This window comes from Chanodichthys erythropterus, chromosome 11, assembly GCF_024489055.1.
Source record: "Chanodichthys erythropterus isolate Z2021 chromosome 11, ASM2448905v1, whole genome shotgun sequence".
Lineage (NCBI taxonomy): Eukaryota > Metazoa > Chordata > Actinopteri > Cypriniformes > Xenocyprididae > Chanodichthys > Chanodichthys erythropterus.
The window spans coordinates 59,072,371-59,090,835 of record NC_090231.1 but is presented as its reverse complement, the minus strand read 5'-3'; the positions used below and the strand labels follow the sequence as shown (position 1 = coordinate 59,090,835).

Below are 18,465 nucleotides of genomic sequence, written 5' to 3'. Positions count from 1 at the left end.
TCTCACTCATGCAAAGTGTTTCTTGAGGGTAACTGACTTCGAAATTAGATCTCTAGCATCATTTGCCTTGATAGTTTCTAATCTACTGCAATGATACACTCTTAAGTGTCCAAATAATTTTAGGGCCACTGCATAAATAACTGCAAGTCAATAATAAAGAATAGCTCCAAATTTCAGATGCAGGACTCAAAAAATCAACACAATATGCTGTGGTAATCTCATTGAGTAAGTTCAGAGGCAGTTAGTGGTCAGGCTTTAGACATTTCCTGAGAACTGTTACAAATTAACATCTTAAATCAATAAACATAGCAGTTTTATTGAATAACTGCAACAGAAACACGCCCAAAGAATTCACATCATAGCTCACACTTTACATTAGGGTCCGATTATCACGATTAACTACTTTTGCCTCAATAAACTCCTAATTACTGCTTATTAATAGTTGTTAAGTTTAGGATTAAGGGATGTAGAATATGGTCATGCAGAATAAGACATTAATATGTGTTTTGTAAGTATTAATAAACAGTCAATGTCCTAGTAGTATGCATGATAATAAGCAACTATTTAATAGTGAGAATTGGACCCTAAAGTGTTGCATTTAACTGTATTTTTCTTTAAATGATTTCAATCATATTCAAGCAATTCAAAACCATCATGTCAAACAGTGCGCATCTGAATTGTCTCAGATGAAGGAAAAATACATTATTTATCGACATTATATACTGGCCAAATTTTCGTATTGTTATGAACTGCTGGTTGAGGATCCAAATGTGGTTTATCCACCATCATAATCCATAAAACAAGCAGTCCTTCTCTCACTCTGTGTGGTTTAGGTTTCAGAGCTCAGCAGTCGTTCCTTGCGTCATGTGTGCAGCATTGTGCTGGTGGTATCCAGAGGAACTGGACTTCCTTTGACAGATCAGGCTGTCCTAAATTAGCCTTGCCCTTCCGATCAGTCGTTTCAGGGCCCTGTTCATGAAAATCTGCCACTGGCGGAACTGCAAAACAATTTTATAGCCCTCATATCTCTGTGCAGTGCTTTTCTCCCCCACATTTTGAGTCTTAGGAGAGTCAACGGTTTCATAGGCTTTCAGTCTGGGCATTAATGATTTATGTTGACCACATAATGGTTATGAGTCTGTACAGTTGCTCATGTAATGGAGGCCAGCTAGTAAGAGTTGTGTGAGTAAACCTCACTCCCTGGACTCAAGAGATGCACTGGCGACTTGTTAGTGCATCCACTTCCCTTGTTGGCGACACCGGTTCGAATCCTGCTTGGAGCAGGTTGAGCAGGACCGGTTACATTTGGTGCCATGACCCCGGATGGGAGTGAGGTTTAAACCAGCTAGTAAGAGTTGTGTGAGTAAACCTCACTTCCCTGGCCTCAAGAGATGCACCTCCCATGCTGACGATGCCGGTTCAAATCCCACTCGGAGCGGGTTAAGCAGGACCGGTTACATTTGGTGCCGTGACCCCGGATGGGAGTGAGGTTTAAACCAGCTAGTAAGAGTTGTGTGAGTAAACCTCACTCCCTGGCCTCAAGAGATGCACCTCCCATGCTGACGATGCCGGTTCAAATCCCACTCGGAGCGGGTTAAGCAGGACCGGTTACATTTGGTGCCGTGACCCCGGATGGGAGTGAGGTTTAAACCAGCTAGTAAGAGTTGTGTGAGTAAACCTCACTCCCTGGCCTCAAGAGATGCACCTCCCATGCTGACGATGCCGGTTCAAATCCCACTCGGAGCGGGTTAAGCAGGACCGGTTACATTTGGTGCCGTGACCCGGATGGGAGTGAGGTTTAAACCAGCTAGTAAGAGTTGTGTGAGTAAACCTCACTTCCCTGGCCTCAAGAGATGCACCTCCCATGCTGACGATGCCGGTTCAAATCCCACTCGGAGCGGGTTAAGCAGGACCGGTTACATTTGGTGCCGTGACCCCGGATGGGAGTGAGGTTTAAACCAGCTAGTAAGAGTTGTGTGAGTAAACCTCACTCCCTGGCCTCAAGAGATGCACCTCCCATGCTGACGATGCCGGTTCAAATCCCACTCGGAGCGGGTTAAGCAGGACCGGTTACATTTGGTGCCGTGACCCCAGATGGGAGTGAGGTTTAAACCAGCTAGTAAGAGTTGTGTGAGTAAACCTCACTCCCTGGCCTCAAGAGATGCACCTCCCATGCTGACGATGCCGGTTCAAATCCCACTCGGAGCGGGTTAAGCAGGACCGGTTACATTTGGTGCCGTGACCCGGATGGGAGTGAGGTTTAAACCAGCTAGTAAGAGTTGTGTGAGTAAACCTCACTTCCCTGGCCTCAAGAGATGCACCTCCCATGCTGACGATGCCGGTTCAAATCCCACTCGGAGCGGGTTAAGCAGGACCGGTTACATTTGGTGCCGTGACCCCGGATGGGAGTGAGGTTTAAACCAGCTAGTAAGAGTTGTGTGAGTAAACCTCACTCCCTGGCCTCAAGAGATGCACCTCCCATGCTGACGATGACGGTTCAAATCCCACTCGGAGCGGGTTAAGCAGGACCGGTTACATTTGGTGCCGTGACCCAGATGGGAGTGAGGTTGAAACCAGCTAGTAAGAGGACTCAAGAGGTGCACTGGCGACTGCCGATTGGAATCCCACTCAGTGGTGTGTTTCCCGTACAACGACGTACCTCGCTGCTTTACTACCATAGAACGATGCATCGTTGAACAAATCAACTAGCTAGTCACGACTGTTTCCCGAAACCATATTGTCGCAAACCTGTCGTTCAGCCACGTTGGTGAATGACGTCACGCAGGTGGTGGAGTAATAACTCCTTTAAATGAATTTGTTTGAGCTAGATTCTTTGCTATAAAGTACGGACATGACATCTGAGGACTAATTCTCATTTTTCTCAGTTATTTTGCTTTGTTTCCAGATTCAACCATAGGCTCGTTCGTACGTATCAGAGCACTACGCACATAGGCACTCTTCAAAAACATTTGTATATATTTGAAATAAAAGATCTAAATTGTACTTATGTCAGCTTGCTTATTTTGCTCAAGATAACAATTTATTAAGTCCACATGTCATAAAAACTTCTAACCAAAGCTCGAGAGCTGTCGTTTCAACCACACAAGTTTGAGTGATTGTTTCGGGAAACACCAAATCATTGAACTATGTTAGTAACGATGGAACTTGTGATGTTAGTTGGCTAACGATACTTTTGGGAAACACACCTCAGAGTGGGTTGAGCAGAACCGGTCAGGCCAGCTAGTACTGTGTGAGTCAACCTCACTCCCCTGGCCTCAAGAGGCACACTGGCAACTTGTTAGTGCATCCACCTCCCACACAGCAAAATCCCCAGAGTTAATTCAACTCTGCTCAGATTACATATGGTCCCTCTCTATATAGTGTTAAAGTAACACTGAAGCAGAGTTGAGTCAATGAGATAATTTAGTGATTAAGTAATGATTGAGCATTAGTGATGAACACCTGCTGTTAACAAGCAGAATCACTGAAGAGAATCACTAACTACAACTGACTTCCAGCCACTCAACTGAAGATAAAATGCATTAAATCTCCCAAAATCTGATTAAACAACTCCACAAACAGCATATTATCTCATTAACTTTAACTCTGCTTCAGTGCTATTTTAACTCTATGTAGAGAGGGACCACATGTTTGTTGATTTAACCCTGGGAATTTTGCTGTGCATGCATTTAAGCAGGACTGGTTATGTTTGGTGCCAGGACCAGGAAGGAAATGAGGTCTAGGCCAGCTATAAGAGCGGTGTGAGTAAACCTCACTCCCATGACCTCAAGAGGCGCACTGGCGACTGATGCTAGAGACTGTGGTCTTAAGAGTCCTTGTTAGCGCACTCGCCTCCCATGCCTCAGACACTGTTTCGAATCCAGCTCAGAGAGGGTCGAGTAGGCCTGGTTACATTCATGAAGCAGCACATTCTTTGTAGTATGGTCAGCGCATTACAAGTAACATCAAAATCAAATACCTGACTCTAGACTAAGTGGATAAAGAACAACTTTCAGACTCTATAGGATTGAAAAATAAATAAATTCAATTAATATTCAAAAAATCAACACAATATGCTGTAGCCCGAACAGAAAAACCACATGAATTTCATATGTGCAAACACACATGTGGTTTTTCTGTAATCTCACTGAGTTCAGAGGCTGTTAGAGGTCAGGCTTTAGACATTTCCTGAGAACTGTTAAGAGCTTCAATCAACATTCTTTGTAACAAAGCAGTTATATTGGATTACTGCAGCAGAAACATATCATACTGTATGCATGACTCGTATGAAACACTTGTTCAGTGCTCCTCATTTAGGGTCAGTCATACTCCTTGGGGTCAAATCCTTGAGTGTAACTTTTTCTTTTTAACTTTCAATGAAATGAAATTTTTCTTTAATATTTTGTATTTTGAGGCTACTTCATGTTACTAAAGAATACAGTATTAACCTCTAAATTATGCACCATTTATTTCTATATGTGTGTTCAGGAGTCTTTCACGTTGTGAATTTACAACCATTCCGTAACTGAGATTATTTTCCTGTGGCTCCCTCTATTGGAGAACATTAACATCACAGCCTCCATCTCTCCGTTGAAATGGTTGATAGTTTAGAATTTCGCCTCCCAAGCAGAATGAAAGTTTTGAGAGGTTTGGACTTTTTGCTCACAAGATATGGCATAATAGTCATAATGGCCCATTACAGACAAATAATAATAATAAAAATTGTATGTGCTAAATGGCTAGATCAAAATTTGATCATTTTTTGCCATCATGGTCTGGAGCTGACACGTTGTAGAGTTGTAAATGTTGTAGCGTAATAGCCTACTTATGCTGTGTTATTTCAGCCATGTTTGGGTCAAATATGGACAAACCCAACCATTGGGTTTAAAATTGTAATTAAAAAAATTAATCCAGTGGTTGGGTTCGTCCGTGGGTTGAAAGTTTGAAACAACCCATCATTTACTAGAGTGTTACATTATGCGCAGTTATCAAACATTATAACAAAGGCACTCTCAGATGTGTCGTGAGAATCAAAACTGCGACACGTCACAATTGTGAGATAAAAACTTATAATTGCAAGAAAGGAAAAAAACGTCAGAATTGTGAGGAAAAATAAATAAATAAATAAATAAAGACAGAAAAAATATGAAATATCAGTTAAACAGATCACATAAACGAAACAATCCTCCCCACAAAACAAAATAACAATATTAATTAAACATTATACAAAGACAAAATAATTAGGTTGGAAAGAAAATAGATTTTCATGCTACTTAAGAGAATTAAACATTTTTTATTTATTTATTTATTTATTTTTTTAAGAGAATTAAACATTGACACGTACAGACGGTAACCATGACGTCACAGTGGGCGGAGTCACCAACTGCATCCTTTATGTTTGGGTCCGATTAAACTCCTTTAAACGTAATTTAAAATGTGAAAATAAACATGGGACATGTGTAAAAATGACAAATTAAATATTTAAACACCAATGGATCTAAAACGTAATGAATTCCTTTATTAATAACAAATGACAATCAGAGTGAGAAATAGGCTATCCACCATGTGTTGGGAGAAGAAGTTTATTTTTTAAACCGATGGGATCAGATTGTTTTCACGCGTTGTCGAATATGACATGCAGGTTTTCAATATTAGAAAATCAAAAATATTATTTCTGTCAAAACCCCATTATCCCTGAAACATGTTTTATTAGATTGTGCTGGTTTTAACCCTGTAAGAACCCTTTTTTTGTGTGTAGAATTTAAAAAAATAAAATAAAACATTAAAAAAATTATCGCCAAGAAAAAAATCCACAGCAGCAGGATTGGCGTTAAAAAACAAACAATCAATAAACCTGTAAATAATTGATGAAAACTTCCCTTTGAATTACGCATTTTTTTCTTTTTTTCTTCAGATATTCGTTCTTGTTTTAGTCATAAACATGCATTAAAATTGCATTGCCGTTTTGCATATTACATTTCAAATTGAAAATGATACCCAAATGCTTCATCTTTCTTTCCTCAACAATGAACTTGATGGTTTGTGAAAACTAGTTTGCTGGAGCTTTAAAGATCAACATGATCTTAATAAACTTCAATATCGTTTCTAACTTTAATCCTCAAATAACCATAAAGCCAATTAAACCGCAGAGAAAACCAATTCTGAAGTGTTTTTTTTGTTTATTGCTTTTTATTTAATCGGCTATTTTCTACAGATTCCTCTAGATTTTTGTAATTTTCTCGTCAAGCTCTTCCCTGCAAACTCTCACATTATAAATTTGAGCCAATTAGAATAGCCTATCAAGATCTAGCGTTTATTTCTAAATAAAAAAGCTCACATTAAGCTAATATGAGACTGAATGAGAGGGAATATGACAACTAATATAAAGCCTGATATTACATAAGGATAATATGACTATATGCTCTTTAATGGGGCTTTCAATTACCAAAATAAAATCCTTTACAAGTTTCACAAACAACTTTTTTAATCTTCAATTATTAAACAAATATGTAAATGCTTTAAAGATCCCTATTTGATCTTAAAGATCAAATAGGCTTTTGAAAAATCAAAAGCCTATTTGATTTGAAGATCTTCTAATATTAACTTCTAGTCATATAGCTATAGTGCAAAAAATGATTATTGACAAGAAAATGGGTTTGCTGAATTTAAGAACAGTTAAAGTGTGTTGATTTATATTGCACTGAATTAAAATTCGATAACAAGATCTGTGTAGGAAAGGCTGAATTTTGTATTGTTGTGATTTTTGTGATTTTTAGCTAGTAGTATTTTACATGCATCCACTCTGAATCAGACGTCAGTGTGAAATGAAGGTGTCAGAGGAACAGAATACAGTGCAGGACCTGCTGGGACATACAGTAGTTGATCTGCGAACAATAGACCGCTCTGATAACAGTCTTATCACACACTGAATACAGTCAGAACAACCCTAAAAACATGAGCTAAAGCTAGGGGAAAGGGTCTGATGCCATGATGCCATCGATCCGAGTTCAGATCCACTGAAGTCTCGCTGTCAGAACACATTCATCTCAGTCTATAAACGAGTCTTTAAGAGGCGGGAGCCATTGTGTTCCACTAATGAGGGCTCTGTAAGCGCCGAGGCCCCGCAGGGGTCCCGTAATCCACTGTGTGTCGGCATGTGTGTGTGTTTGAGGAGGAGGTGTGGGCAAAACATTCACATGTGTGTGTGTGTTCACTCTGACAGACTTATAGAGAATACGAGAGGTGGAGAACTGAATACTGTATGTTTGTTATCTATCAGTTATCTGACTCCACTGCCTGCTGGGCCAATACAATACAGCGTATACAATGGTTATTCAATGCGCTCCATCAGACAGCACTGTATGGAAGCTGCTGTATTCGCAATTTAATCACACACTGTGGATGATGATTATTAAACTGAACTCTTTATCAGTGTTACTGGCTCTCGTGTCACTTTCAGATCTCCTGTCATGCTATTCAGCTCTTAATATTTGTAACAAATCGATCATATCCTCCCAGCTTATACGAAATATGTTCTAAGAATGTTAAGTTATGAAAACATTATTAACTTTTTAAATGTATTAAACACGTTTTTGCTTGGTTATGTGAACGTTAAGGGAACATTCCATTTTAGAATTCTGCAAACATCATGGGAACGTTACTTTTAAATGTAAAAAAATAATTGTTGGTTTAACTTAATAAAGTAAGTTACATGGTTGCCTTAAAATTTTGAGTTCATCGAAATTAAAAATTTGAGTTAATACAATGAAGGCAATTAGTTTAATTAACAGAAACTCAAAGTATTATGTTATCTGAACTACATTAAAAAAATGTTGTGATAAATAATCAAACATTTTTTACAGTGTACTTGTTTCAGAATGTTCAATGATTGTGCAAAGTTTCAAACAAACAAACGTATCATTTTAAGAATGTTATTAAAAACCAGATTACCTTGAATGAACATTCTGGAAGAATGTTTGTTCATAACTTTGAGAGAACCTTGCCAGAACATTCTGAGAACATTCTCTGTTATCTGGGCTTTCTCTACACATAATTACATAATTTGTATTGAGGCTCAACATCCTAAAACTCAGTCTAAAGTCTGATCCAGCAAATCTCGGCAGGTCCAGAAGTTTCAATAAGGGTGAATTTGGGTTGTTTGGGACACTTTTTGCCATTGAAATGACTGGAAAAGTGTCCTGATCAACCTGGATTCACTCTTAATCCAAACAGATTGACCATGAGCAGTGTTTATCTTGCTTACAGTGGATTCTCCAGAGTTTTTGGCCCTGAAACTGCTACATATACATTTTTGGCCAAACCAAAAATGCCCAAATATTTAGTGTTTTTTAAACAGTCTTAACAATTTTTACCACAAATCACTGGTCAGGAAATGAGCAAGAATTGCACAAATACTGTAGATAATGTAACTTTGCACAGAATCACCTTCCTCAACTTGCAGAGAGATTTTTACAGTGTTGTTCCACTCCATGTTCATGAGTAGTAGTTTAATGTGAGACCAAATATTCACTAGAGTTCAAATCTGAGTCTGATGGGCTTCAAGTTCTCAAGCCACTTCTTGCTCGTCTTTTGCAGTTTGTGCAGGAGCAAAAATATCATCTGATCATTACTCTTTAACATTTCATTTGCAATATTCTCCTGTCCTCCAAAGCATTAAATGAGTTTTCACAGTGAAGAAACTCACCAATACCAGCAGCTGAAATGACACTCTTACTCCACGCTTCACTGTGCTAGAGATGCGTTTATTATTATAGTTCTCAGCAGACTTTATCACTATGCATCACTCCACAACTTCCCATATTCTGCCAAAATCTTTATTCTGTCTTTGATGTTTTTTTCTGAGACAGCAATGGCTTTTTAAGCAGTTCGCTCGCTGAAATTTTGCTAATATCCTGACCAATAATTTGTGGTTAAGACAATTAAAATCTTAGTGTTTAGCCATTTTGGGCTTGCCCTTTTCTTTTCTTTTCTTTTCTTTTCTTTTCTTTTCTTTTCTTTTCTTTTCTTTTCTTTTCTTTTTGCCCAGGAGTGTGACTGGGTTCGGGATATTCCCTATTCACACAGTGAAAACACAGTATAACATTCTTATAGATATGAACACACTCAAGCACTATCTGACAGTTGGATCATATGCTATAAAACACCTGCATATCCAACAACATTCACAAAAACAAGAATAAAAGGTTCGCCGGATAGTCAGGAAAAGCTGAAAATCTAAATGTATTGGATGCAGAGATCCAGCGCTCTCAAGCAAACTTCAAACAATAACTCTCAAATGTTTCTTATTATGTTCAAAACAACCGAAACTAACATTATTGTATTCACGCTGAGTCCCTCGAACTAATTAACTAAACCCATTATCACTCTTAACTACCGACGCGAGCGATGCTATTCTCGGATGTGGATTCCAGTCGTAAATCTAACAGTGTGAACAAAGTTTTAGGAAAAAGGAATCATTTATTAGTGTAAACATTAGGACACAAAAGACGCATGTTTATTGGTACGATTCAAATGTAAATTCTATAGGCTACTATAAAGTGTATTCCCGTTTTTGGCATCTTAAGACTGTACTTAGACCCATTTTAATATCGTTTCGTAGTTTAACTGATCGCTGAAACTGCAGTGAACATATGCACTGCGTATTAAAATGGCCGCGATCGTGTTTTTAAATTGAGTAAAAAAATCAAAACTGCGTTTTAAAATGGCCGCCATTAAGATGGTGTCTTTAAATTGAGTAAACAAACAAATCAAAACACAACTCACATCTCATTCTCGTCAAGTTTAATGTTATCACGATGTGCCTCATCTTCCTCAGCTAATTTCAAGGTTAGCCTAAACTCAACAGCTTTTCATCATAATCATCAGAAGATCGAATTAGTCTCCAATTAACAAAAACTCAATCATGTGGGTCTCGTGAGTCAAATAATAGGACAGGACGCTTGGCTTCAATTCGATTATCCCCAGTATCATTAGACTGTCTAACATGCATTATTCTCAGATCGTATCGATTAACGAGCAGCCCTCTCTTAGCTTTGTCAAAGGCAGGTTTCGCTGCTCCAGACCGTCAGATAAAAATCTAAACCTTGATCATTGCCTTCATTGAATTAACTGCGCGGCTATTTCTGATCAGACGAGTCTGTTTAATCAAGGTGTCAAAGCTTTTCATGATTCTATTATGGCTGCCATAGCTGAGCGCCCGAGGGCAATGAATCACGACCACAACACACGGACAGCAGGTGCATCAGACGAGCGGCGAATCAACGAGCTCTGCTGTCTGAGGCGATCAGCCCATTACAGTGTGTGTGTGTGTGTGTGTGTGTGTGTTTGTGTGTGTGTGGTTCAGGTAAACCCTATTGTGAGGACAAAATGATGGCAATATCCTTGAAACAGCTTATAAATCATACTAAATTATGTTTTTGAACAAATGCAGAAATCTTTCTGTGATATGTTTTTCTGGGAATGGGTAGGTTTAAGGTTAATATAGTATGAAAATCATCATGTCTATGGAAAGTGTCCAAAAGTGATGTCCGGAGTCATTTGTTTCTAATGACCCTAAATTTGATTAAACCATTAAAACATGGGAGAATTCTGATGGTTTAATCGATATATTTAATAGGCTATAAGGGAAGAACAAAGCGTTAAGCTTTCGGTTAATTATCCGAAATATATATATACATGGGTCAAAAAGGGTTTTCAAGCATCAATACAATGTGTAATACAGCTTTGAATTGTTGTTTTTCAGTACATCAGCAGAGGTCCTGTTTAATTAGTTTTTTTGTTTTTTTTTTTGAGCAAAAATTAAATATCATACATTTTTACCATGATTTACAGAAGACACGCACTAAAATGTAATTCAGCGTAACAATCAGGGATATTTACAACAAAAATCTGTTTATGCCATTTTAAAGACTAATTACTTTGACCCCAAATGCTACATTTTTAAACTTTGCCACTATCCTAGGTTTTGCCCATTTGACAGCAATAATTTTATTTATTTAAAATGCAATAAAATTTAGTATTCTAACTTATTATTTTATATATTTTAATAAGTAGTCTACGTTGTTTCGATTTTTACATAAATATAAGTGTTAAACTGAATGATGAAAAGTGTGTACACTGAACACTGTCATTTTAAGGTATTTATCCGACAAAATTATTTGGCAAAACAACAACAACAACAACAACAAAAACGCAAAGTAGCAGGTTTGATTTTAGCATGCAAAAAGTAAAATAAAAAGCTCACAGGAAACAGCATCACTAGTACAACATAATCAGTTATTGATGTTTCGTTGGTTCTCTCGTTTTTGCATGTGTTCAGAATTTCTATATAGGCCTATATATAATTTCAATCCCTATTTGGAACCAATTTTGGACTAAAGAAACACAGTGATTTATTGATTTAGCCTATTGAATTTCAGTTTATCCAGTAGAATCGTTTCTTAATGTTAATTTAGCCTAAATTATGGTTTCTATTGGCTATTTCAATTTCTATTAGCAGTTCATAAGCAAGCGATATTTACGATATTTCGATAATATATCTACTGATACACATTTCGCTCGCATCGAGGACTTCGGCGTTATCAGTGAAGTGAAACTTCTCGCGCTTCACACCTTTAATCCACTCCTCCTCGCCCTCATTGGTCCGCTATCCTTTTAAAGCTCTGCTTGATCTCTGAGGTGGACCAGGACGAACTTCTCATCGGGCATCAGCATGTACCTCGACCGTATTCTCCCCGAACTTGAAATCAGCCCCGCCAAAATTATGCTTGAGAGTCAACAGTGCCGCTTCGTGCCGGATGAGCCGCGGCTCAGGGCGGCGCGTTGCCCCGTGTCGGGTCCGTCGAGCCCGGTGTCGGTAGGTTCTGAATCCAGCTGCTCGAGCCCGGAAGCGAAAGCGCTCGCGGAAGCTCGAGTGAGACGCCCTCTAAACGCGTTCATCATTTGGACCAAAGAGGAGCGCCGACGCCTCGCGCAGCTCAACCCTGACCTGGAGAACACTGACCTCTCCAAAATACTCGGTGAGTGCGACATCCTGACATTTAGGCCTGTAATAGGCTATGCATTTGATATCATTTGTAACCTATATGAATATTGAAATAAAGTGAGCTGTCCTATTAGCCTAATACTGTTGTTTTGTACTTTTACAGGTAAGACATGGAAGGCCATGTCTCTGGCAGAGAAGCGTCCTTACATGCAAGAAGCAGAAAGACTACGAATCCAGCATACCATCGACCATCCCAACTACAAATACCGGCCCCGTCGACGGAAGTGCAACAAGCGTGGCGTCAAGATGCCTTCAAGTGAGAACGTCACCTCTCCAAACGCCACTTTTCACCTCAGCTATATGCTCCAAGGTCAAGCTCCACATCAGCCATTCAACCCCTACAAGCTTCCACACGGTGGGTTTTCATTGGAGAACCACTCTTCGTCGTACCACTCCGAGGCAGCATCTTCAAACGGAAGCATGGCGTTCCATGGAGGTGCAACATTTCGGAACTCTTCTTACTCGGAGTCGCTGTTGTATTCCCAGCAGAGCGGGCTGGAGCTCCATGAACGTTGGGGAACGGAGGTGTGTGCCTGTGTGCTTTGTTTGGGTGGACCTTCTCTAGAGTTCTATCTAGAACAGGTGAGATCGGACATGCTGGACCAGCTGGACCGCAGTGAGTTTGACCAGTACCTCAATCCAGCATCAACAAACTCTGAATGATGCTTCCATCCAGAGACTGCATTGGTGAACGTTTCCGTTTCTGACAGCGCATGTGTGATAAACTGTTTATTTATTATATGTAATGCAAATGTTGCTGACATGCATGTTGTTACCTTGAGTTCAGTGTGTATTTATAGTTTTTTTTTTTTACTTGTAAAAAGTTTTAACGCTTTCAAGATTATATAAATAAACTATCTGTCAATACATGGGATGAATCACTTTAATGCTTTAGATTAATGTTGAAAAAATCAATGACACTCACTCTAAAAATGCTGCCAAGTTTGGTTAAATATAGACAAACTCAGGGATTTGGTTGTTTTAACCCAGTGGTTGGGTTAAATGTTTGACCCAACTATTGTTCAAAAATTACTGTATTGCTTGCTTAAAAATCAGACACATAATTATTAGAGGGAACAATAATAATCAAAAGGTGAACATTTATTAATAAGCTATTTAATACATGATTTTAATTATTATTCATTAAACTTATTAATAAATGTTCATTTCCAACATATTTTGGGCTCATTTTAAGTGAGCAATACAGTAATTTTTGAACCAACTTGGGTTGTTTTTAACAACATTTTTAGCATTTTTTGAGTGCAGTAATATTTGAAATGTCTGAATGACACACAATTTGGAAGACATACATACGTTTTGGGGAAAAAAATCTATTCTTCATGCATAAAACTTAATTTGTTAGCTTTGTGAGGAGGAACAGAATTGTTTGCTGTCCTGGTCACACCTTTCAGTCAACAATCCCACCCCTGAAATCCCGAAATCCACCTGAATCCAGTCCACTAATCAATGGTTCTCAGATTTATAAAAACACTTAATACTTCAAGTGCTTAATGCTCTACTTACAGCAGAAGATCAGCTATAGAGTATCAGTCATAAAGCGTCTTGAGGCTCCAAGAGAATCTTAATTTGTATAGATTACTTTTGCATGACATTCCACGTCTCTGTGCTCTGTAAACAATTAAGCAAGTGACAATGATAACAATAATTGATGCTCGTTCCATACTTCTACGCCAGCTCTGGAATGTGTGGTATTGATTCCGAACAGGCAAACATGTGGTAATATTTGAATATCAAAATATGGAATTCCCCTTCCTGTTCAGGAATAGACCTTTAAAGATAAGCTGAGGGAAAACATTCCAAGAATGTTTCAGAAGTTTTAAAACATCATGAAAAAAGGGGGAGAGAGGTTAGTGGAACATTCAAAGTATTTTAGCAGAGGCTGTAAATAGGAATCAAGATGATTGATCTTCTTGACATTCATCCAAATAATTAAATAAATGGCAGTGCAACAGAACAGGTTAGCTAAATAATAAATTAATAAGCAAGCTATTGTCTAGTTCCAACCCTATAATCAAATTATGGAAGCTGCGTCATATCAACATTATTTTTAAGGTAAGAGCGTAGCGGCCATTTTGTAAGTTGAATTTTGAGGTTTCCGGTGTCATCCGAACAAAAACAGTCCATTATCCTGCTTTATATATCAAAAAGGTAGAATATTTGTTGTCATATCATAAACACAGAGGTTTGTAGGGCAAAGAGTTTACGAGTCACTGCTCTTTGTTATTCTTATCGTTATTTCCTTATAAATCGGAAGTCTCCGCACATTCACATAAAATTGCTTCTTTCTGCGTTGCAAAATAAGGTGGATAGTGATGCTGCCGCGCTCGAGACAAACCTAAGCGAGTTCCAGTCAATCACTTGCCACGTTCACATGTTGTCCACATGATGTCGCCATAACACAACGGCACGTCCTGATATTGCTGAGTTAGCGTTCCTGGGTCAACATATTTTGTTGATCCTGGAACAACATTCCAGTCTGAAAATTTAGTCTTAACCCTATTCTTACCCCTAAAAATGATACATGAATACTGATGTAGAATCACCAATTCATGATTTAAGCCTAAACTTGACATAATCTGTAAACTTGTCCCTCAAATCTGACTGGTTGATTTGAATGACCCAGGAACATGTTGAACTCAGCAAAATCAGGTTATGCTACACAACGAGCGTGTCAAATTAAGGCAAAAACTGAAGAACAAAAAATAACAAAATGCTGAGTTCGCTTTGAAAAGGCAACAATGAATGTATCATTATATAAACTTAATGTGTAACGTTAAAGTTTGTTTTTACGTTAAGGTATCGTCAAGGTCGTTGGAAGCCATTGTTACGTCAATGACGCGACTCGATTTCACAGTTCGCCCTTCCAGACCTTATTTTCAAGAATTACAATTATACTTTGAAAGTTATTTTAGTCTATATTAAAAATCTTTAACTGAATTTGTATTAAGGCAGAACAGGTAATTACAATCGTCAGTGGTTTACATACATACACATCTTAGCATTACTTAATTAACTTAACCAAACAAAAGAATATAATGCCTTCAATGTTGCTAAATTCATTGTCTTGCATGATGGCGAATGTTTGCCAGGAATTGTTGGTGATTGGAGAACAAGAAGGATACACTTGAAAATAAGCCGAATAAAAGACACGAAACTCATAATCTAATAACTGCACATTATGTAATAAGTAGCTACATTATTATTGTAATAAAATGTTCATAATGTTTTTTTGTTGTTGTTTTTTCACAACTTAAAATCTTGAGCTCATGATGTAATAACAATTTTTATATTATAAGAAATGTATTACATTATAAACCCAACAAAACATTGTCATAATTGTAATAGCTTTTAAAACATAAAAATATTAGTATTCCCTTATTACATTTTTTTTATCATGTTTCATCTTTTGTTATATACAAATAAACAATAAAAGCCACAATTTCTGCAACCAATTTTTAATTAAAGCGTTCACCGCGCTCTCACAGCTAATAAGGTGCAATGACCTATATTTCAATTAGGGATACAAAGATCTGCACTCTAAAAGTGTGTTTTAAAGGGAATTAAAATGTTAAATTGTAAATTTTTGTTTTTAAACCTTCTGCAGCGTTTCTGTAACCTTAACCACACAAATCTTAATCGAGTGTGCCGCACACATCCTGAAAATTCAGAACAAAAACATGCTTTATTCAAATATCTGTCGATGATGGATCCAATATAAAAATTACAATTAAATATATTAAGAATTCTGATAAAAAGATAAGTGTAGTTCTAGTGATGCCAAAGTGTAATTACTTGCAAAGTCCAGCAGAGTGTAGGGCGACTCCTCCAAGTGTTTTTCTCACAGCAAACATTTGAGTTTATTGCAAGTAAACACACACACACACACACACACAGAGGGAGAGAGAGAGAGAGAGTGTGTGTTTAGTCTGTGTGTGTGTAGGTGGGTGGGGTGAGGGTAGTGTGTGTTTCTTTGATCTCTCTGGTATTTTTATACTCCTACTGATCTGAGAGTGCAAGTGTGTGTGTCTGTGTCTGTGTGTGTGTGTGTGTCTGTGTGTGTGTGTGTGTGTGTGTGTGTGTGTGTGTGTGTGTGTGTGTGTGTGTGTGTGTGTCTGTGTGTGTGTGTCTGTGTGTGTGGTCTCAGCATTTACATACAATCCTGGACATAAAATTGATTCTTGTCTATACTCCACCCCTTCTTTACAGTATGTGTGCGAGTCTGTCTGTAAAATTAGGAACTAGACATATGCTAATTATAGTTTTTAGTCATTTTAGAATATTTTCAAATGCATTATCTATTTTGTATTGGTAGGTGAGAGTGGGGTAAGCTGTGTCACTTAAGTTTTTCCACCATTTTACAGATACATATGTTTAACACAACCTTGAAAGCAGTAATTCAGTAAAATTCTTGATGTCTTCTATATCAATATGATAATTTAGGACTTTTGGAATCTTTCCCCTTATCATGGTTATTCCTCTGTGAAAAGATTGGCTATGAGAAAAAAACGGACAAGGCAAGTAACATGGGCTTTAATATGAGCGAGCAGGGCAACATAATGTCGATATCTATCCATTAGCATTTCTCAATCAACAAAACACGCAAGCTGCAGTGACTGCTCTGTCATTAAATAATTATTATTTAATTGTTTGGCAATGGTTTTCTGTTTTCTGATAATAAATGCAGAAAAATATTAAAAAGGTTAAACAATTACCCATATTCATTATGGGAAGTTCTCACAGTTAATGAACCTATATGACTGCATAAAGCCTGGAAAAAAATGTATAAAGACTTTAAAAATCGTTATTTATTTTGTAATATGTTACTGTTATTCATAAGGACATCAAAGCAAACCCAGATTAAAATATTAAAACATAGAAAGTGCTTTCGCTCGGTTTCACAGACAAAGCTTAAAGGGATAGTTCACCTAAAAATGAAAATTCTGTCATTAGTTACTCACCTCCAAACCTGTAAGACTTTCGTTCATCTTCGGAGCACAAATGAAAATAAAACAGTGTTCCATCAGCTTTTGCATATTTATATATGCATATTTGTGACATTTCCCCAAGGGGATTTTTCCCCTAATCTTATTACATGCTTCATCTTTTATTTCCAATTTCTTGCATTTGATCAATAAATTCAATAAGAAAAATAAAGCAGGACTGTTACGAATCAAATTAAATAATTTACACTGAAAAATTACAACTGCATTAGATAATGTTATGATATTCTTTAAATATTTGTGAATAATAAATTAAGAAATGATGGGAAAATTTAAACATGAAACTGAACCGCCAGTAGGTGGCGGCAAGTGACTGTCCAAGTCATTCATTCAAACGATTCGCTCAAACGGCTGATTCATTCAAGAATGAGGCTGGTGTTTTTGGAACGGGCCATTGAATCTTTCACTCAACAGATTCGTTCAAAACACTGAATCATTCGGTAATGAAATGCAGAGTGTTGAGAGATGCGCTATATTCATGCTGTGATCTTTGTTTGGAACTATTTTCGCTGCTGAAATAGAACAAAAACAGTCAGTAATGCGTCTAAAATTTATTAACTTGTATTGAATTTACTTAATTAAAGGTGCCCTCGAATGAAAAATTGAATTTACCTTGGCATAGTTGAATAACAAGAGTTCAGTACATAGAAATGACATACAGTGAGTCTCAAACTCCATTGTTTCCTCCTTCTTATATAAATCTCATTTGTTTAAAAGACCTTCGAAGAACAAGCGAATCTCAGCATAACTGTTATGTAACAGTCGGGGTGTACGCCCCCAATATCACACTCAGCCCATGTTCCCAACATTATGAAAGGCATTAGACAAGGGCAGCCAGTATTAACGTCTGGATCTGTGCACAGCTGAATCATCAGACTAGGTAAGCAAGCAAGAACAATAGCGAAAAATGGCAGATGGAGCAATAATAACTGACATGATTCACGATAACATGATATTTTTAGTGATATTTGTGTATTGTCTTTCTAAATGTTTCGTTAGCATGTTGCTAATGTACTGTTAAATGTGGTTAATGTTACCATCATTTCTTACTGTATTCACGGAGACAAGAGCCGTCGCTATTTTCATTTTTAAACACTTGCAGTCTGTATAATTCATAAACACAACTTCATTCTTTATAAATCTCTCCAACAGTGTGTAATGTTAGCTTTAGCCACGGAGCACTATCAAACTCATTCAGAATCAAATGTAAACAATATAACAGTATACAAAACTCACATAATCCGACGCATGCATGACGAACACTTTGTAAAGACCCATTTGAGGGTTATATTAGCTGTGTGAACTTTGTTTAGGCACTGTTTAAGGCAAGCGCAAGCTCCGTGGGCGGAGAGCACGAGATTTAAAGGGGCCGCAGCCTGA

The 18,465-nt window shown here is 37.7% G+C and overlaps 1 protein-coding gene across 1 annotated transcript; it reads left to right on the top strand.

The window, feature by feature from the left end:
• Positions 1-11,731: 11,731 nt before the first annotated feature.
• On the top strand, positions 11,732-12,727 carry sox32 (SRY-box transcription factor 32). The gene is made up of 2 exons (XM_067400278.1): positions 11,732-12,038; positions 12,168-12,727. The coding sequence occupies exons 1-2, from the start codon at positions 11,732-11,734 to the stop codon at positions 12,725-12,727; spliced, it is 867 nt and encodes a 288-aa protein (XP_067256379.1).
• Positions 12,728-18,465: the final 5,738 nt, after the last annotated feature.